Source organism: Oreochromis niloticus, linkage group LG15 (assembly GCF_001858045.2).
Source record: "Oreochromis niloticus isolate F11D_XX linkage group LG15, O_niloticus_UMD_NMBU, whole genome shotgun sequence".
NCBI classification, from domain to species: domain Eukaryota; kingdom Metazoa; phylum Chordata; class Actinopteri; order Cichliformes; family Cichlidae; genus Oreochromis; species Oreochromis niloticus.
The window spans coordinates 32,702,258-32,720,803 of NC_031980.2; the positions used below are offsets into that span (position 1 = coordinate 32,702,258).

Sequence of the window (18,546 nt, forward strand, 5' to 3'; positions counted from 1 at the left end):
AGTAAGAGCGGGGGTTTCCTCGTACGTTATGTAATTTATTCATCTTGTACACGTCATGTAGTCAGCCGTCTTTTCATAGCCAAAATCTGAGGAAGTCACAAGTTTCTTAAAAAGATTATATATTGTGTAAATTAGACTTCCCCACACTCTGATTTAGAGAGAGAAAAAACTTCCCCAAAACACAGTATTGTCTGTGAATGAGCCAAAACCCCACAAAATCCCTTTTAACAAGACAGAAAGTTGGAGTTTATTTGATATCAACAAATTTCACAAATCAAATGCTTAAACAGTCCATTTCAAAAAGTCCTGTTTAAAAAAGTGAACATAGTAAGTGATCAACATCAGCTCCTCATATCTACAATCTATTCATCTATCTGAATGCTACTTTGCAATTTACCGACTACAGGATTTTTGAATGAATGAATGAATTGTATGAAAAAACAAAGTTGGAAGTTGTGAGCATTTATTGACAGATTTCACTGTTCAGCACAAAAATTTTATTAGATATTTATTAGAAATTAAAATTGTACGATTTGTTTTCTGTTTAGGCTATTATTAATGGTATTAATAGTATTTTAATATTTATTTATTTGCTGTTGCCATGTTGAGCTACAAGAGTTCAAAGATCTGGATTTTAAGAGTAGTCCATAACTTTTCAAGAAGTTTAAAGTCGGGGCTTTCTGAAGGCTATTCCAGACGTTTAATGGGGCATTTCTAACTGCAGATTCCAGGATCATCCCTTTGTGAAGGTCTGAAAGGAGACCCTCAGATGAAAGGAAAAGGCTCAAGCCTGCCATGAACTGGAAACATCTGGAACAGCACCGTCACTGTCCACAGTAAAGTGAGTATTGCCGTCTGAGATGGTATTGATCAAGAAAGAAGCTCCTGCTCCAAAACTGGCACCTTCAACCTCAACTGAAATATGCAGTTGTCCACATGGACAAACCAAACGGCTTCTGGAGAAAAGTTTTATGGTCAGATGAGACAAAGATTGAGCTATTTTTCCAAATGACAAGAGGCATGTTTGGAAGAGTAAAAGTGAGGCTTTCATGCCTAATAACACTGTACCAGCTATCAGGTATGGTGGTGGTAGCATCATGCTCTGGGGCTGTTTTGCTGCAAATGATACTGGTACATTACACAAAGTGGATTGAATAATGAAGGAGAAGTACTACCTCTGAACTCATCAAATTAATCTCTAATCAACAGTTAGACGCTTGAAACTTGGACACAACTGGATGTTCCAACAGGACAATGACCCTAATGGATAAAGCATGCTAACATCAAGCCTCTGGAATGACCTTCCCAAAGCCCCAACCTCAATCCTATCGAAAATATGCGGACTACACAACACTGCTACTCAACACTGTTGGCTTACAGCAAGAGGAGTCAGACTCAGTCTGGGGGCTTTCTGAGTGCCGTTTGCATGCTCACGCACTCTCCCTGTGCCTGTGTGGTTCTCTATGGGTTCTCTGGCTTCTGAAGTCAGTTTAGGTTCACTGGTGATTGTAAATCAGCCGTAGGTGTAGATATGAGCATGAACTGTTGTCTGTCTATCTCTGTTAGCCCCTGTGAAGGACTTGAAACCTGTCCAGTCTACCCCACCTCTCATCTCATGGCAGCCCTTAAAGTAGTTAAATATATAAGAAAATGACGATATAAGAATATTGGTGCTATAATTTAGAGCTTCATTATAGGTGTGTGGTGATGTTTTCTTTTACTAAAAGTTCTAAAAACAAAGCATCAACTCAATAAATTCACATATCCACACTCATTTCAAAGGAGGGAGGGGTTCTCCAAGGGTGAGGACACTGACAGTGGCGCTGCTGTTGTTCCTGTAGGGGTGGAGTTTAAGGAGTGTAAAGGGGTGGAGTAGCTGTTAACACCAGAGGGTGTAGGGGGTGCGTTTCCTCCCACCATGAAACTGGGCTGAGGGTTGGCCATGCTGGGAGGCTGGCTTAATGTAGGGGATACTGTGACACCTGGTGGTGCCCATGGTGAAATGTTGCCAGGCACAGTGGGCCACGGGGCCGCCCACTGGTTTCCTGGAAGTGCCTGCTGGCCCCAAGGCATGCTGGCTGGAGGGTATGTGGGGGATGAGTATGGAGAGCCACCTACAGGATGTGTGGGGAACATAGAGAGAATCTGCGAGCTGGAGAGCACTTGCTGTTGCTGTGGAGGCTCTGACGGAGGAAAAAAAAGATTTAAAATAAAAAATGCGCTACACTATGAGGTGTAATGTTATTACAAATCAACTGTTTTTAAGAGGAAAGTGTCCTTATGTTTCCACTTACCTGGCTTACTGATACCTGGGATCTGACTGGGTGTCAAAGGCTCCTCCAGTGGGGTGGAAAACACTTCCATCAGCTCATTGGTGGACGAGGGCTGCTGGCAGAAACAAGGAGAGAATAAAATATAAATTCTCACCTATGTTAGCTAAAGGTAAGGAGACAGGAGTGTATTTGTATTACAATCGTCTCATTTTGTGAGATTCATGGGCTGAATCAATAATGCTGCACCAAAGCTATTATAATGAGCTACAATTAAACTAATAAGTGATACTGGGTGTGAAAAAAAAAAGATTATTTAGGATAAAAACTAGACTTTAGTTAAAAAATTAAACTTAAACACACTGAGCACCTGTAAGACTATAATATACAAGTAATATCATATAAAAGTATACAGGAAAGATGTATACATATAGCACTATAAAATCACAATTTATTAAAGAAACTAGCTGTGAAAACAATATAAACTAAACTAAAAATAGTCAGGAATAACCAAAAGAGTAAGGTCATGAACCCAAGTGTCTAAAATGAGTTTCCTCCTCAGGCAGGCTGGGTTCAGCCTGAGAGAGGGGACGAGGAGTTCTGACAAACCTCCCTTTGGAGGTTTGGAGACCCCAGGGTAAAATCAATACCAACTGGAGAGATTTCATATCTAATCTGGGACAACTTCAGGATCCCCCCGGGAAAAATCGGAAACTGGGAGACGAATGTCTGGAATACTGCTTAGCCCCCTACCATTTCAACCCAACTTTGGACACTGGCTTTTGTCAGCTATTTCATGTGAAATATGGCTGTTATCTCACATAAAAACTTGTATTGTTGTTTTATACCTGCTTTGTCTGTTGTGATGAAACATCTGGCCGTGGGCTGAACAGATCTTCAAGAGCTGGTTCCTGTAAAGTAACAAGTCCATGTATAAAAACACAGAAATATTTTATTTAAATTTGGGATTACCTTCATTTAGAAAAAGTAAAGATAAAAAAAATGAACCTCTGCTGCTGAGCTCTTGTTTAGAACCAGTAAAGAAGCGCCCTGAAACAGGAAAACAAACCAACAGTGGTGAGTGAAAGCTTACAAATAAACCAACCAAAAACACAGAGACAAAAAAAAACTTCTCTCTGACTTGTGTTGGTGTCTCTGCAGGCTGCTGCGAGATCTCTTGGTCCACATGCTGACAAACTTCCTGGATGTCGAGGAACACTGGATGTGCCTGACAGACACAGATAAAACATCTTACTGCTGTGCAAACTCTTAACAGGCTAATGCAGCATGCAAAACAAACTACAGTGACAATCATTCATGTTCATGATGAACTGGCTTTTTAAAGTTTGCTCTGAATGCCTGTTTTGAGGAGAATGCAAGCTAACTGTATTTATGTAGAATGAACTTTAATGCCACGCAGACAAATACACTTCATAGAAATTGAGGTTTCTCTCCTCTGTCCAGACTGAATCTGCCAAACATGCACTACATGCTACTGTGAGCAGTAAATTGCACAAAGATGCCTCCTGCATGAAAATTGATATTTAATTATCCTGTCTTCCTTCTCTCACCCCAACGTGGCAGATGGCCGCCCCTCCCTGAGCCTGGTTCTGCAGGAGGTTTCTTCCTGAAAAGGGGAATTTTTCCTTCCCACTGTCGCCAAAGTGCTCGCTCATAGGGGTCATATGATTGTTGGGTATAAATATATTATTGTAGGGTCTACTTTACAATATAAAGCACCTTGAGGCGACTGTTGTTGTGATTTTGCAGTGTATAAATAAAATTGAATTGAATTGAATTTCATTTAATTTTTTTAATATGTCAGAAGGTGACTGGTCCATGCTGTACCCCGCCTCTCACTATTGACAGCTGGGATAGGCTCCAGGCCCCCTGTGACCCTGATAAAATGAAGAGAATGGATGGTTTGATGCTTAACTGAAGTTAAATAATGCTGATAAATGATGTCAGCATTATATTGCATTGTGGTGGCTCAGTATTTATTTATGTGCTTAAACAACTATACTTGCTATATGTGCCCACTGGAGGAGTTATGGTAAACACTTATGCTTTTAAATGATTTATTAAATAATTCATTTTTATATAATAATCTATTAAATGTTTTATATGTTATGTGGCAAACCATTAGCAGTATTTAATCACACCACCTGTTTCTGCTTTAGTACTGTGTTTCGTTACCAGGTTAGCCGTCTTGATGTAGAAGAGGATGTAGTTGTCTTGATGCTGGTAGATGTAAGCCAGAGCTCTGGGGTCAGACTCATCTTTGGTCAAAGAGCTGATCCTGCTCCTCTCATGGTCGTGAAGAACAGCCTGAAGTGAGGATTTATCTTTTATTTATTATACAAGATACTCTAACCACCAAAATAAGAACAGCTTTATGATACTGATCCTCAGCACTTGTATAAATATCATCTCCACCGCTTAAGATTTTTCAGTTTTGGAAAAAAAAAAACTGCAGTGTAATAAAATACTTTTATTATGCAATCCAAGCATGAACTTTCCACTATCAACCTGAAGGAGGTGCTAAAATTTGAGGAAAACACGACCCATGTTGGGAAATCCCTTGTTTGACTCACCCCGGTCCTTTCATCCAGAATTTTCAAGCCACTGGAGGAAATTTTCAACCAAATTCTCCTCTTGTGGATTCCCTGTTTCCTTCCTGCTACCTCAAAGCCCTTCAGCATACACACATTCACACAACAGCACAGCACAGGTGAGCTGAATAAGAAGTAAACATGAAGTTACAGACATATATTCCAATATTCCAAGTCAGAGCACAGATAAAAAGTCAAACTCACATTAAGGAGTAAAGCTAAACTTATTAACCCACAGAGCAGTTCTGACGTATTTCCCAGTCATTGTGTCTACGATTGATGTAACACCGCCAGTAAGCATCGCGGGAAAGCCGTAGCGAACACTGTATCTGCAGCCAGAAGTGGTCCGCTGAAATGACCTCTTACAAACCAGGATATACAGATTATTGCTGTTAACAAAAAAGCAAGTGCTTTCTTTGACGGTTTACTTTGTGAAATTGTTTTAATTCATGATTTACAGCCACAAAAACATTGGCAGTGGATATGTCTCAGTCCCAGTTGATCTGGGTAGGTTGGACCCCAGGCCAAGGTCTTAGGCTCTTTGTTTTCTTAGCAATTTTTGCTACTGAAAGCTTTCTTTGCTATTGCTGAGTGTGTGGTTTGGGTGGTTTTCACAGGTTTCACAGCAGAACATTGCTTTTTATATTATGTTTCATATATTATATTTCATAAAGGTATATGCATTTTATTGATAAATTATTATATGTATATTGTATAAAATATATAGGTCTCAAAACATGCAACAAGTATACTGTGCAAAAGTCTTGAGTCACACTTCCAAGCAGCCAGATGTTGTAGCAGTTTTTTAAAACTGGTCTTGACAAACATCAGGCATGGCTCGAGACCTTTGCACAGCACTGTACACAGCTTACAGTATTCAAATGCAAAGCTGCTCTTCTGCAGTTGCCCTCAAACACTGACCCAGAAACCCTGAATTGGCTTTTACAGCAGTCGGATCTGTGTCAAACACATCCTTAGCTACTCCACAGTTACCTGCATGAAGTTCGCTCTTTGATTCTATTTGTTGAGTGATTTGTGGTTTGGCTGCTGCCGTCTGTATTTTTATACTTGTTACTGTGATGTCATTCCTGTGACTGCGATCGGTGACTCACACCACTGCTGTAGCGTGTTTCTTCTAACTGTGTTGTAATGTAGTGTGTATTGTATAAACATTTATACTCAAAGCAGTGTGTGTGTGATATCTAAAGTGTTTCACGGTTTAAATTAAAGCCAGTCTGCAGTTTAAAGTTATTCACACTACATTAGATGCATGCTGACACTGACGGTCTTGACAGGTCGCACAACTGTGATTACAATTTTGAGGGACGGTGACCTCGCTCTGTCCGTTTCCTGTGGACTGTGTCTGTTTATCGTTTGTTATTTTTTTCCCCCCTTTTTTTGACTTTTTAAAAAGCTGTGGCGCGCTCCTCCAAACAAACTCTCACTGCATCATGCAAAGTCCTTTGAGATTAGAAGAACACATCAGGAGTCAACAGGATGTCAGAGGCATTACAAGCCATTTTTCCACAGCAGGAATGTTCCCACAACTCATTTTCTTTCTGAAAAAAAAAACTGTTCATTCATCAAACATAGGGTTAAAACTGTGTTAAGGAAGAGTTTCTTGTTTAAAAATATTTAATAATAATGCTTTGTCAAATTTAAATGCCATCAGAAAGGTCTACAAAGGTCCAAAAACTACACATTGAGTCTGTTTATAACAGTTTTCAGTCTGCAGTCTGTGAGTATTTAAAACCTTGTAGTTAGCAAATAAACTCGAACACAAAGAAAAACTTTAAGATCTGAACTCAGTGACGCATGCTCTTCCACTGAAAAAGACAGCAAACAGGAGCTTTTCCTACATATAACTCATATCATAGACTGTGCATAAAAGATGGGCGTGAAACAATACGTGTTAACTTACGTCACGGAGGCTTCCTCTAAAAACGATCATAGATGTAACACTCTGCATGAAGCTGGATTTAAGAAATAAGTGGTTAAAGTTAGTTTTTAGAGCCTGTGCAGCGCCATCACATGCCAGTACAGATGTGTTGCTGCTAATAGGATTACATTTAGCTAACTAATAACACTGATATCTCAGTGGAAAACAAGGAAACTGAAACTAAAAAGCAGTCTAAGGGAGTCCCCTCTGTACTGCCCCTGGCTGCACAGATGAGTTTTATGTAAAAAAACAAAAAAATGGATACACTATCCACTTTCACTCTCTGTCTCTGAAGCACAGAGTGGCTCTTCTTTGTTGGCTAGCTGTTGTTGTTAGCTGTAATGTTAGGGTTTGTAGATCTCTTTATGAAGATTGGCTGGAGTTGAGCCTGTTTGAGTCTCCTGTGGTTCACCCGGCTGAACCACGTGAGTCTGACATCAAGCTTTCCTCATCGGGTCAGGTGGACAGACTGAGCGGATCTCTACAAGATGCGATCAGCGTGGTTTTATGCAATAGTGAGGTGTAATTTAAGCGCCAGTTATATCAGGGTTAATGTCTTTTCTTTTCCAATGACAGTTTTTTAGAGTAGGGCTCAGTGGTGTAAATTAACCTTAATACATGTGGTGTTTCGTGTCCACTTTAAAAGCAAGGCAGATCTTTATAATGAGAGCTCAAGTTAAAATTGAAGTCAGTAAACCAAACGTTGCAGTGGCTTTGGCCTTTTTTTATATACAGTCTATGGTTAAAAAACTAAAACAGAAGAAAGTAAGTAAGTTTTAACCGTCAACACAAGATCTGAATACTTAAGATTGGGATCTTTAAACATAGCACATGATTTACTTATATCTTTAACTTACTTTAAAGATGTATTATTTTCTTTTTAGATGGAAAAAGAAAAGACAACAAGGACTTTATTGTTCTTCGTTTTTATCTTGGAACCAAAAATGTCTGTGATAACTTTCATGAAAATCATCCGTTAGAAATTGAGACATCTGAGTGCTGACCGAAATGGACAGAAGGACAGAAAAAATATATCCTCCCAGATCTTGACGTGGCTTTTAAATACTTTTGCTGTGATGCTTAAAAAGAAATATTGGTCTGTGAAATACAAGAACCTCCAAATGATAAATCTACTGAGTTTAATCTCAGCAGTCATGAAATATTAAACGTCTGATGTTTATCTTTGATTTTTGCTCTAATAAAGTGCTTAAAATGAAGACTGATCTCACAGGAAATCAACCAGTTTAATCAAGAGCAGACAGAAGTCAGTTTACTTTGGCGGTGGACTACCTTTAGTTTCATCATGGAGTCTCTGCACATCTTTTCTCCGAGGGCGTCAGGTACTGGGTCCATGCCAATCAGCTTGGCTTTGTAGCGAACTCCTTCCCCATGGAAACGATACATAGTGTCCATGGATACCATGGTAGACCCTGGGAACCACGAAGAGAGGACATAAAGGGTCAAATTATGAGGACAAATTCGTCCTCATAAATTCTTACATGTGTATATTTTGGTTAATTAATGGATTTAGGATAATGTTTGTGTGTCACAGTTTGACTAAAACCTATGTGTATTTGTGTATTTGATGTCCGCACGCCTTTAAATCATGTATTTACAAAGAATGCAGTATTTGTGATTTATGAGTAAATATTTGTGTGTATGTGTCTAAAAGCATGAGTGTGTTTACACAGGGCGTTCCTTGTGTGTAAGCAAACTGCAGAGCAAGCATCTAACTGATGCCGAGTCAGTGTTTCAATCCATTTCCTGACATGAAAACAGGTAATTTAGCAATAATGCAAATGGCAGCATGTGTGACTGTAGCAAAGGTCGACTCTTAAACGGCTTCATTTGCGTCACGTAACAGTTTTACGGGATTTTAGTCACTGTTTAGTTCGAAGGTGAGCACAAACAGACTGACACAAAGCTACAGACTGGCAACAAATTAAAGGGAAATCAACACAATTCAATTTTATTTATATAGCTCCAAATCACAACAACAGTTGCCTCAAGGTGTTTTATATGTTAAAGTAAACAATCGATAATAATACAGAGAAAACCCAAACAAGCAGATGACCCTTCTATTAGCAAACCCTTGGCGACAGTGGGAAGGAAAAACTCCCTTTTAACCTCTGGTAGAACCAGGCTTAGGGAGCCGCAGCTATCTTATGGCTTGATTTGATGCTGGACTGCAGGATATTTTTCTCAAGAGATCAGCCCAGACAAACCTGCCCAGTGTTTAGCTGGGCTGACATTTAGTGACCGTGAAGCCCATAGCACATGACTGACTCTAGTCTTGTACCCACTGAGTCTCCATGCCCTATGGGTGAAGTAAAGTAAGCAATATAAGTAAGTAAAATCTTATTTCTATATTTCTATATGACCTTTTGAGACAAAGATTACAAAGTCTGTCACAACAAAACAGGAAGCATGTTAGCAAAATTGTCCAGGTAGCTTTCACTCCCATCGGTATAGAAATGCCTCACCTCTCTGTTGTTATCAGTGGACCGTTCCTGCTGACACGGTCAGATCAACCCCTGCACTAACATGCTCAGGCCTCTAGGAAAGGTGTGTTGGATTTCTTTACATATCAAATCAATAAGGAGCTTTCACTTCAGCAGCTTGTGTGCAGAAAAGTCTTCTATATTCATTTTTTTATTTCTATTGGTTCGTTTGAAGACACACATTCCAGCTATAAACGGCTACACTGGATGACATTTAGAAGTTGTAGCTACAAATCAAAGTTGAATTACCAGTCTGTGTCACATGTCATGAACTCATCAGTTCTGAATTATAGTTTTCTTGTGAGAATTTGGTAGTTTTGGTCCTCCAAAGAAGTTGAAGCTCCCGCAACACTCGCAGTATAATCTTTGCTGCTTGACCAGCCCGTTTCAACTTGCGGCCTACATCGGGGTGCTTGGTAACAATTTGCCAGCTAACACAGGCTAACGTACTGTGATTGACACTATGGGAAAACACCAGTGCTGAGCAGTCGTAGCAGTGTTAAAAAAAGAGAACTGGATAAGATCAGAATTTATAAATATGTTTGCTTCTCTTGGCTCAGATAGCAGACATCTGTGAATGTTTTTTACTTTACAGCCCATCAAATCCCACATTCACTTCAGGGTCCGACATCTTTTTAATCACACTTATGATATATTGCTCTTCTGCTCTTAGCCACTTCTGACTTAAGCGGTGTTTGATAACATAGACCGGAATCTTTTCCCGAGAGCTTTGAATCACGCTTCGAATGAGTGAAAATTTTGAAATATTTTGCAACTTGGCAGATACTTTCATTTAAGACATAGTTTTCTTCTGATTAAAGTCAGAATCACTGAGACATTGTATTTCTCGAAAATCTTAATTGCAAATTTATTCAGAAATTGCTTTCGTTCCAGACCAGATGCAACTCACATGACTTTAAAACCTTTGTGATTTTCTGTGCCTTGTGTTTTATTTGAAACTGTAAAGCACTTTGTCTAGAAAATATTAACTGCAAAAGGTGCAGAGCTGCTTTAGGTCAGTCGTACCACTGTTGTGGTGACTGTGGAGCCCATTTGAGTACCGAGAACTCATTATCGTGTTCAAGAAACCAGTTTAAGATCATAAATCCATCAGTGTACCCAGTAGTCATAAAGGGATGGACATAGTCAGCAGTAATACTCAAGTAAGTTGTGGCTGTTTAACGATGCTCAGTTGGTACTAAGGGGCCCAAAGTGTGCCAAGAAAATATCCCCACACACCATTACATCAATGAGCTGTTTATGCAAAATCTTGACCCTATCATGTGAATGTTGCAGCACAAATTGACACCAACATTTTTCCAGTCTTCTGTTGTCTGTTTTTGGTGAACCTGTGTGAACTGTAGTTCAGTTTCCTGTTCTTTGCTCCAAGGTGTTGTCTGCTACTGTAAGTTCAGAGCTCTTGTTACATTGTTGCATACAGTAGCTACTGTATGCAACAATGTAACAAGCTTTCTTTATTTGATTTTTTTCCAATGTTGTGATTATTTAGAAGCTTTGTTAGTTATTTTCATGCTCTTAGTTTAAAAAAAAAAAAAGAGTTTCTTGTGTTTCCTTTAGTGTAAAGTTATTGTGTGTATGTTTTTGTCTCCTGTGTCCTTGCGTTGTGTTTCACGTCCTTTGTGTCATTATCCATATCGGTTTCAGCTGTCTCATTTCCCCCGTTTCTATTTCCTCAAATTAACCCTTTGTGTATTTATAGCGCTGTCTTCTTTTTGCTTATTGCCAGAGTGTGTGTTGTCTTCTCCCATTTATTCCCAGTAAGTTGGATAACATTTGTTTTTCTTTTTACAGATTTTAATTTTGGATTGCAAACTAGCCATCATTAAAGTTCTTAGTGTTTTATTCCCGCCTGCCTTTGGAGTCTGCTTTTGGCTCCCTTTGCATCTGACCAGTCTCCTCTGACCTCTGTCATCAGCAAGGCCCTTTTGCTCAGAACTGCCACTCTATGGATATTTTCTTCTTTTTCTTTTTCAGACCCCAGAAATAGCCATATGGGAAAAATCCCAGTAGATAAGCAGTTTCTGAATTATTCAGACTATCTGGCGCCAACATTCAAAGTCACATAGATCACCTTTCTGCTTGATTCTGATGCTCGGTTTGAGTCTCAGGAGTTCATTTTGATCATGTCTACTTGCCAAAATGCACCGAGCTGCTGCCGTGTGATTGGCTGAATAGATATGTGTTAACGAACAGTTAAAGAGGTGTACCTTATAAAGTGGCTGTGGGTTTTATTTGAGAGCTACAGTCTAAAGTGATCATATTCTCATAAAATTACCATTGCTCTTGATGGCGGTTAATGTGTCAAAGACGTCTCTAAAAAGGATTATGTAATATCTACTGTCGGAGATTAAAGTTTCTCTGACGGTCCGTCATTTTGCTGACCACACAGCTGCTTTCACAAATGGAAACTGTTGAAATTTACACCTCATAAACAGACATTTATCCGCTTCACATGAAAGCTTCTCGCAGCTGGAAATTTACAGCCACCGTGTAAGCTCATATGTTTCTCACAGAGCTGGAACAGAACATAACAGAAGAACAAAACAAAGCGTTACCTGCAAAAGCTTTTATTTCCCATCAAATCTCAACAAACTCACTGTCCTAGAACTAACAGCCAAACATACTCTATTATTGTCAGCGCTGTTTATATTATGAATGGAAAGTGCAATTTATACCCACTAACTTAAAGTAAATAGTGGCTCTTTGGCAGAACTGTTGGTCTGTTTTTAAAAGCTCATACCATTTTCATTTTACTTAAAGGTTTATTCCTGGTGTTTAGTTTTAAAATCCCATAAAGATCAGAATCTTGGTAGCTGAGCCCAAAATAGCCCAGCTGGAAATGAGCTCTGTGTGCCACAACATGCAATGCCAGTGGAAAAATAAGCAAGCAGAAGGGAGTTCACCTGGGCAGCTGATGTGAAAGCTGAAGATAACTTCTGAGAACTGAGTTAGTCTCTGAGGCTTTATGTATCTGCTTCAAATGTGCAGCAATTAGAAGAAACAGTTTGAAGAGCCTGGATGAAAATAGATCCAGAGCCAGACTCAGTCAGAGGCGTTTAGCACACACTGCAACTGTACAGCAATAAAATATGCCTTTGCTTACAGTCTAAGCACATCCACGCTTTGCATTGTTAGCCTTTCCTGTAGCTTTGCGTCATTCTGGAGGGAGCACTCTTTACTGACATTATTAACTTTGAACCTTACGGTCAGCTGAGACCAAACACTTGTACCTGTTATACTTGCTGTGACAACGGTTTGGCTCACCGCAGGAAAACTTCCAGCCGTTTGCTGTGTCTCCATCACGATGACGTCTGCTTAGAAAATCAAGGCAAGCAGGACAGAGGATCCCGTGAAAACAGTGAGCTCGTCACAACCTCTGGCTGCAAAACAGAATTTGAAAATCAAAGGTCTTTTGTAAAACAATCCCTCTAATATTTCTGGTAGTGTTGTAGATTTTCCGAATCTAAAAGCAGAAGACTAAAACCTTTGATCCACCTCACCTGCTCAGAGTGTGTTTCTGCTCTCTCCCTGCTGCTTGGCTCGTCTGCAATATCTCAGAGTCAAAGGTCAGGCTGCAGATTCACTGGTGATATATTAACATCCGCTGGGAGGCCCAATTACATGGGAATTTGTGCAGACTAAAGAAGCTCTAATAGAAAGGACAGACAGTACATGGTAATTTCCCTCTCAGGGGATGAATGTGAGGTCATGCTTTTCCCTCAATGACAGATTTGGGTGGTATTTTCTTAAAATAACAGCTGAGGTTTTCTGAAAAACTCTGCAGGAAGGATGGTTGAGAGAAGCCAGAAAAGAGAAAATGCTGAAAACAAAAGAAAGATTAGGATAAAAGTTTACAAACATATCAGACGGAGATGTTTTCAGAAATAACTAGATGTAATATCAGTCGTGACGTTATGTAATCCCTCATCATACCACAAAAGGATTCCCTTCTTTTTAAATTGTTTTTCTGTTTGTACCCAGCGCTATGCAAAAACTACCAACATGAACTCCATGAAAGTCGGTCAAGAGCTGGAGCACTGGCTCCAACAAAAAGATGGACACGTTCAGTTATGCCAGGGGTCTGGACCCCTTTATTAAAATGCTTTAATTACACTGTTGGGCTTGGCAGATTAAAGCTTTGTGGTTTAACTGTAGCTTTAATATGATACCTGGTATCTCAGCGTGCATTGTTTAATTTTAAAGGGGCACTCTGAGCATTTTTATTAACTTGGGGAAACAGACTACTCACACATGTTCACAAGAGCGATACTAACATGGTAAATGGCCTGTATTTATATAGTGCTTTTCTAGTCCCTAAGGACCCCAAGGCGCTTTACATATCCAGTCATTCACCCATTCACACGCACATTCACACACTGGTGATGGCAAGCTACGTTGTAGCCACAGCCACCCTGGGGCGCACTGACAGAGGCGAGGCTGCCGGACACTGGCGCCAACGGGCCCTCTGACCACCACCAGTAGGCAACGGGTGAAGTGTCTTGCCTACTGGTGGTGGCAAGACACCACCAGTTGTGCCCAAGGACACAACGACCGAGACTGTCCGAGCCGGGGCTCGAACTCCCAACTCTTGAGCCCAACTCTTGACAAATATGAGCATGGGGGCGATCGTGGGCTCAAGATCGCCCCCATGCTCATATTTGTTGTGTTTTTCTATGTTTACCACATGCACAACATAAGCTAGTGTTTGCTATTTGGAAGCATGCGGGTAGATTTGCAATGATCATTACAACCTTACTGAAGGAGGCATGACAATGTGTACTAGATTTCAACAATATAGAAACAGTATGACTAGGACAAGGAGGCAGACAGGACTATTTATACACACTGGGGTGATTATGGGACGACCAACAGGAGGGTAACATGTGAAGGAAATAGTTCTCCAGACTCATTGGAGGACATTCAAAGCTCTTCTTTCCATGTTGGCTGCCTTTTGCTCAGTTTTCTGTAAAGATGGATTTTGACAAGATTCCCAACAGCTCCGGCTGAAATGTAGCCCTAAACCAGGGGTCAGCAACCTTTAACACCCAAAGAGCCACTTGGACCCGGTTTCCACGCAAAAGAAAACACTGGGAGCCGCAAATACTTTTTGAAATCTAAAATGAAGATAACATATTGTTTTTTACCATTGTGCTTTGTGCAAACATCTAAAGTAAGTAAGTAAAGTTTATTTATTAAGCACTTTTCACAGACAGGCAGTCACAAAGCGCTGTACACAAATATTAAAATAAACAATACAATCAATAGACATTATACACAATGTAAAAGATCAAATGTAAATAATGTAAAGAATATAAAATACGTAGATCAACAAAAGGCTTGTTTGAACAGAAAGGTTTTTAACTGCTTTTTAAAAGAATCCACAGAGAAACTAAGGTGTGTTGCTTATAAAATCTATGTAGTGCTACAGAGAAAATTACATTTTATTTATGTAATTAACACATTTTGAACTCTTAAAGAAATATAACAAAAGGAAAGACACCCAGCTGAACTAAAATGATCCATGTAGCAAACAAAAACTGTTGTGAGCCGCCTCCCTTATATCCCCTTTGGGCTGTTGGAGCCTTGACCTGACTTTTAAAAAGTAATTGGAGCTCAGTAGGTAGAGTGGTGGCCCCATGATCGGAAGGTCGGGGGTTCGATTCCCCTGAACAGCTACCCTGAGGTACCCCTGAGCAAGGTACCGTCCCTACACACTGCTCCCCGGGCGCCCAAAGGCTGACCACTGCTTCACTGAGTGAATGGGTTAAATGCAGAGAGGAATTTCCCCACGGGGATCAATAAAAAAGTACACTTTCTTAAAGTCTGTGCTCTCTCTGCTGTTGTGTTGTCGGGCTGTGAGCTGAGACGCTACAGCCGGCTGTATGCGTACAGCAACCGTGTGTGAAAAGTGGTCAATAAAGAGATGCTGAAAAGCATGTTCATGGAAACATCGTCAGGTCTGCCGTGATATGTTTACAATGAGACTTCTGGTCCCGAACCTCTGCTCACAGCGTCTGCAAATCGGGGCTTTCATCTTTACAGGACTGTAAGCTGTCATCTGTGAGGCGTGAGCAGTGTTTGTTTATAACATAGTTCACGATGGAGAACAGCTGCCGACATAATGTGGATCCGAAGATCCATAATTGGCCTACCTGGGGTTGAAAGTCTCGATAAATGCACGGCGTTTTGGCGGGTACACCGGCTTCCGCGAGTGTGACGCTTATTTTGAGCGATGAAAAAAATAATAAGATATAATTTTATTTTTATATTTCAAAATCACAATAATCTTCCAATTTAGAACTACAAGTTAAAAAAAAAAGAACTAAACACAAATAAAATGCACTTCAGCTAAATACTTCCAATTTATTTTCCCAAACCACCCGGAGCCGCAAAATAAAGACTAAAGAGCCGCAGGCGGCTCCGGAGCCGCGGGTTGCCGACCCCTGCCCTAAACCAAACAGAGCCTCACTGTGTCATTGTCCCTCCTGAGCTGCCTGCTGCAGGCTTTGTTTACTCTCTGTCTCCCTCTCCTCTCTCTGTGCTTGTGTGTCTGTCTGTGTTCATGGGTGGGACTAATCGCAGGTTCCCGCCTCTGGCTGAAAACACCTGCAACAATCAACCACCTGCTCCAGATGAGCTCATCCGGAGGTGAGTGGCTGAGCTTTGTTCTTTGCTGGACTGTTCAACTATGCTCTTTAGTGTGGTGTGTGCTCTTTTCCTGCCCGCTGTTCTTTCCTTTTTATACAGACATTCCCTGGATTTTCCTCTCCCTGGATTGCTTGGAGGGAGTGCCTGAGCTGAGTGAGGAGAGTTTTGGTTATTTGGATGCCCCTGATCCTTGGATCCCCAGAGCCCTTGTTTCCCCATCACAACTTATAACATCACCTGGGTGTTTCACTGTAAATAAATGCACTAAACTTGACCTCTCTGAGTCCTGCCATTGAGTCCTCTTTGCTCACTGTTCTTGACTAACCGTATTACATATACCTGCTGTACCTCTCACCTTACCCTTGCCATACATATTAAAAACTATTTAAATCATAAAATTTCAAATTTGGAGTCGGTGACCTGTTAGCATTGATTTTCAGTCCAGATCTTGTGTAATTTGCCATACCTCAGCCTTTCTCCCTGTCCTCCTTTCTTAAGATGGGCTTCCTGAGAGCCAGCCATCCACTGAGCCCATTTCTGATCAGGCTGTTGAGGTGAACTGTGCGTCTCTAGATGCACATATTGAGATGCCAGATATATCCCTAATGTCTCAGGTCAAGATACAGTTTAAATTTGGTTCTTTGCTAACTTGTCTATTACAAGTAGACATAGCACAGATTCATCTCTTGAGCTAGGAGCGCTTTTTTTTCTTCTTCTTTTTTTTTGCTTGAATGATTGACGATTTCCACAAATTCCTCTGAAAAAGGTCAGATAGACGGAGTGGACAGAAAATGTATGAAAAAAGGATCAATGTCCTTCAGAAAGCCCGGAGAACTGTTCCTAAAGACCACTTTAAAAGAGAAGAGGAAGTCTGACTTCCTGGAAGCAAAATATAACGCAGCGAGGGGTGACAGTACTATGTGACGTACACTGTGGCCCCTCAACTCATTCATTAAGCATTCAGTCTGAAATGTGATGACATCACAATGACATCATCATGTTTATTTTGTCAGACTGAGGACTTCCCTTCAGTCACACTCATTACCCAAATGTTTTTAAAGCTGAGTACCGCTCCTGATGAGTAACCTGAACATCCTGTATTCTCCGTTAAAGCCCCTCTGACTGCAGACTCCCTCAGGGGCGAGTTTATCAGGAGATGGCACGCTGACTTTCACACATGCTTCTGAAATTAAATTTATAAAGAGAAAAATAATCTGAAAGATGTTACGAGAATGCGAGTCAGCAGTTCTGGGTATTCTAGTTTTCATTTCATTTTAAAAAGAAACAGGTGGTGACCTGCGAAGGGTGGGGATCATTCCTCAAAATGAAAACATTCCCTTAGTATTAAACATTAATTTGATTTTACTTCAGTGCTTTAACGATTCTGTGTCATCCTGTTAGTTTCATTCTTTAGAAATCACGATGCTTTTTCTTCTAGCGACAGCTCCGCCTCTTAGAAGGGTTCAAAATGCAAGTGATGCACTTTCTTGAATAAATATTTATGAACTAGTGCACTTTTATTATTATATTTAGGTTAGCAAAGAGGTTTTTATCCAACTACAGACATTTTCTCAGGGAGCAAGACTAATTTGTTGAAAACCCCCCAAAACAGGATGAGTTTTATATCAGATTAGACATGTCTTTCCCAAGATCTCTTCTAAATGAGAGGGGTTTATTTAAAGCCGAAATCATAAACAAAGACCAGAATATTCAGATCAGACTGGCAGATCTGGCATCGTGTTAGAGACTTTATTAACCGGAGGATATTCAGTGCCAGATTTAGTCGGATTTAGGCTTTCTGCAGAAAGCACCAAAAGCAGGAAAAAGGTCACGTGGACTGCTGTCATCAAAGCACTGAGGGGGTTTCAAGTTTCCTTTTAATAAGAACAAGTGTGGGATAACACATGCTGACATTTCCCAACATTTATACAAACACACATACACACACGCTGGGCTGGGCTCTGCCAAATCTCAACCCCCGGGGTGGGACGGTTTTATTAATGTGTTGTTTTTTTGGCCTGATTTGAAAGTTAATTTCCTATTTTGCTCTTTATAGTCACCTAAACAGAGGAACTTGTTTTAAAGAAGAAGTAGCAATATTTAAACATACTTAATCTAAAAAAAATTACCAAGCAAATTAGTTGATTAAATGTATCATTAGTGTAGCTTCCAAAAGTCACATAAAACAGCTAAAATAAAATACCAAGGACATGATTTCAGTGGCTGTGAAAGCTACCAAAATGCCAAGGTGTTGATGTCATGCCAGACCTGTGAGTCATTAATTTAGGCTAAGTGCTGCTAACTGCAGCTGATTCTCATCCAAACTGAGACCACATGTGACTGTAACTTTATATATAGGCCAAAGTTTCTTGCAGTTGATATCGCTGCGCTAAAAGTACACAAACCTCAACAACAGTCACAGGGGTTAAGCAAGTCAGCTGGGACTTAAGTCCTCTTTATTCAGCGAGTCCTCTGAGGTGATGATCATATGACCAGTGCAAATGCAGGAACATTACATTCCAATTAATGGAGAGTGACGTCATAAGCCAGCAATG

The 18,546-nt window shown here is 40.3% G+C and overlaps 1 protein-coding gene across 4 annotated transcripts; it reads right to left on the reverse strand.

The window, feature by feature from the left end:
* Positions 1-222: 222 nt before the first annotated feature.
* On the reverse strand, positions 223-14,284 carry LOC102079216 (disabled homolog 1). 4 transcript variants are annotated; one of them, XM_019346157.2, is made up of 11 exons: positions 14,190-14,284; positions 12,844-12,992; positions 12,574-12,723; positions 8,112-8,251; positions 4,865-4,963; positions 4,467-4,598; positions 3,412-3,498; positions 3,279-3,320; positions 3,119-3,181; positions 2,295-2,388; positions 223-2,183 (listed from the first exon to the last, which is right to left on the reverse strand). In XM_019346157.2, the coding sequence occupies exons 3-11, from the start codon at positions 12,641-12,643 to the stop codon at positions 1,777-1,779; spliced, it is 1,134 nt and encodes a 377-aa protein (XP_019201702.1). In that variant the 5' UTR covers positions 12,644-12,723; positions 12,844-12,992; positions 14,190-14,284; the 3' UTR covers positions 223-1,776. The 4 variants fall into 4 exon arrangements, with proteins under 4 accessions (XP_019201702.1, XP_025754822.1, XP_025754823.1 ...); XM_025899037.1 differs by lacking the exon at positions 14,190-14,284 and having other exon boundaries at positions 2,295-2,385; XM_025899038.1 differs by lacking the exons at positions 12,844-12,992; positions 14,190-14,284 and having other exon boundaries at positions 12,608-12,723.
* Positions 14,285-18,546: the final 4,262 nt, after the last annotated feature.

Bases quoted from the DNA above. Each gene is read 5' to 3' on its own strand.
- LOC102079216 (XM_019346157.2), bottom strand. From the start codon at position 12,643: ATGGAGACACAGCAAACGGCTGGAAGTTTTCCTGCGGTGAGCCAAACC. The intron at 3,499-4,466 runs GTAACGAAACAC...TGTGTCTGTCAG, and splicing joins ACATCAAGACGGCTAACCTG to GCACATCCAGTGTTCCTCGA. The intron at 3,321-3,411 runs GTCAGAGAGAAG...TTCCTGTTTCAG, and splicing joins CTGCAGAGACACCAACACAA to GGCGCTTCTTTACTGGTTCT.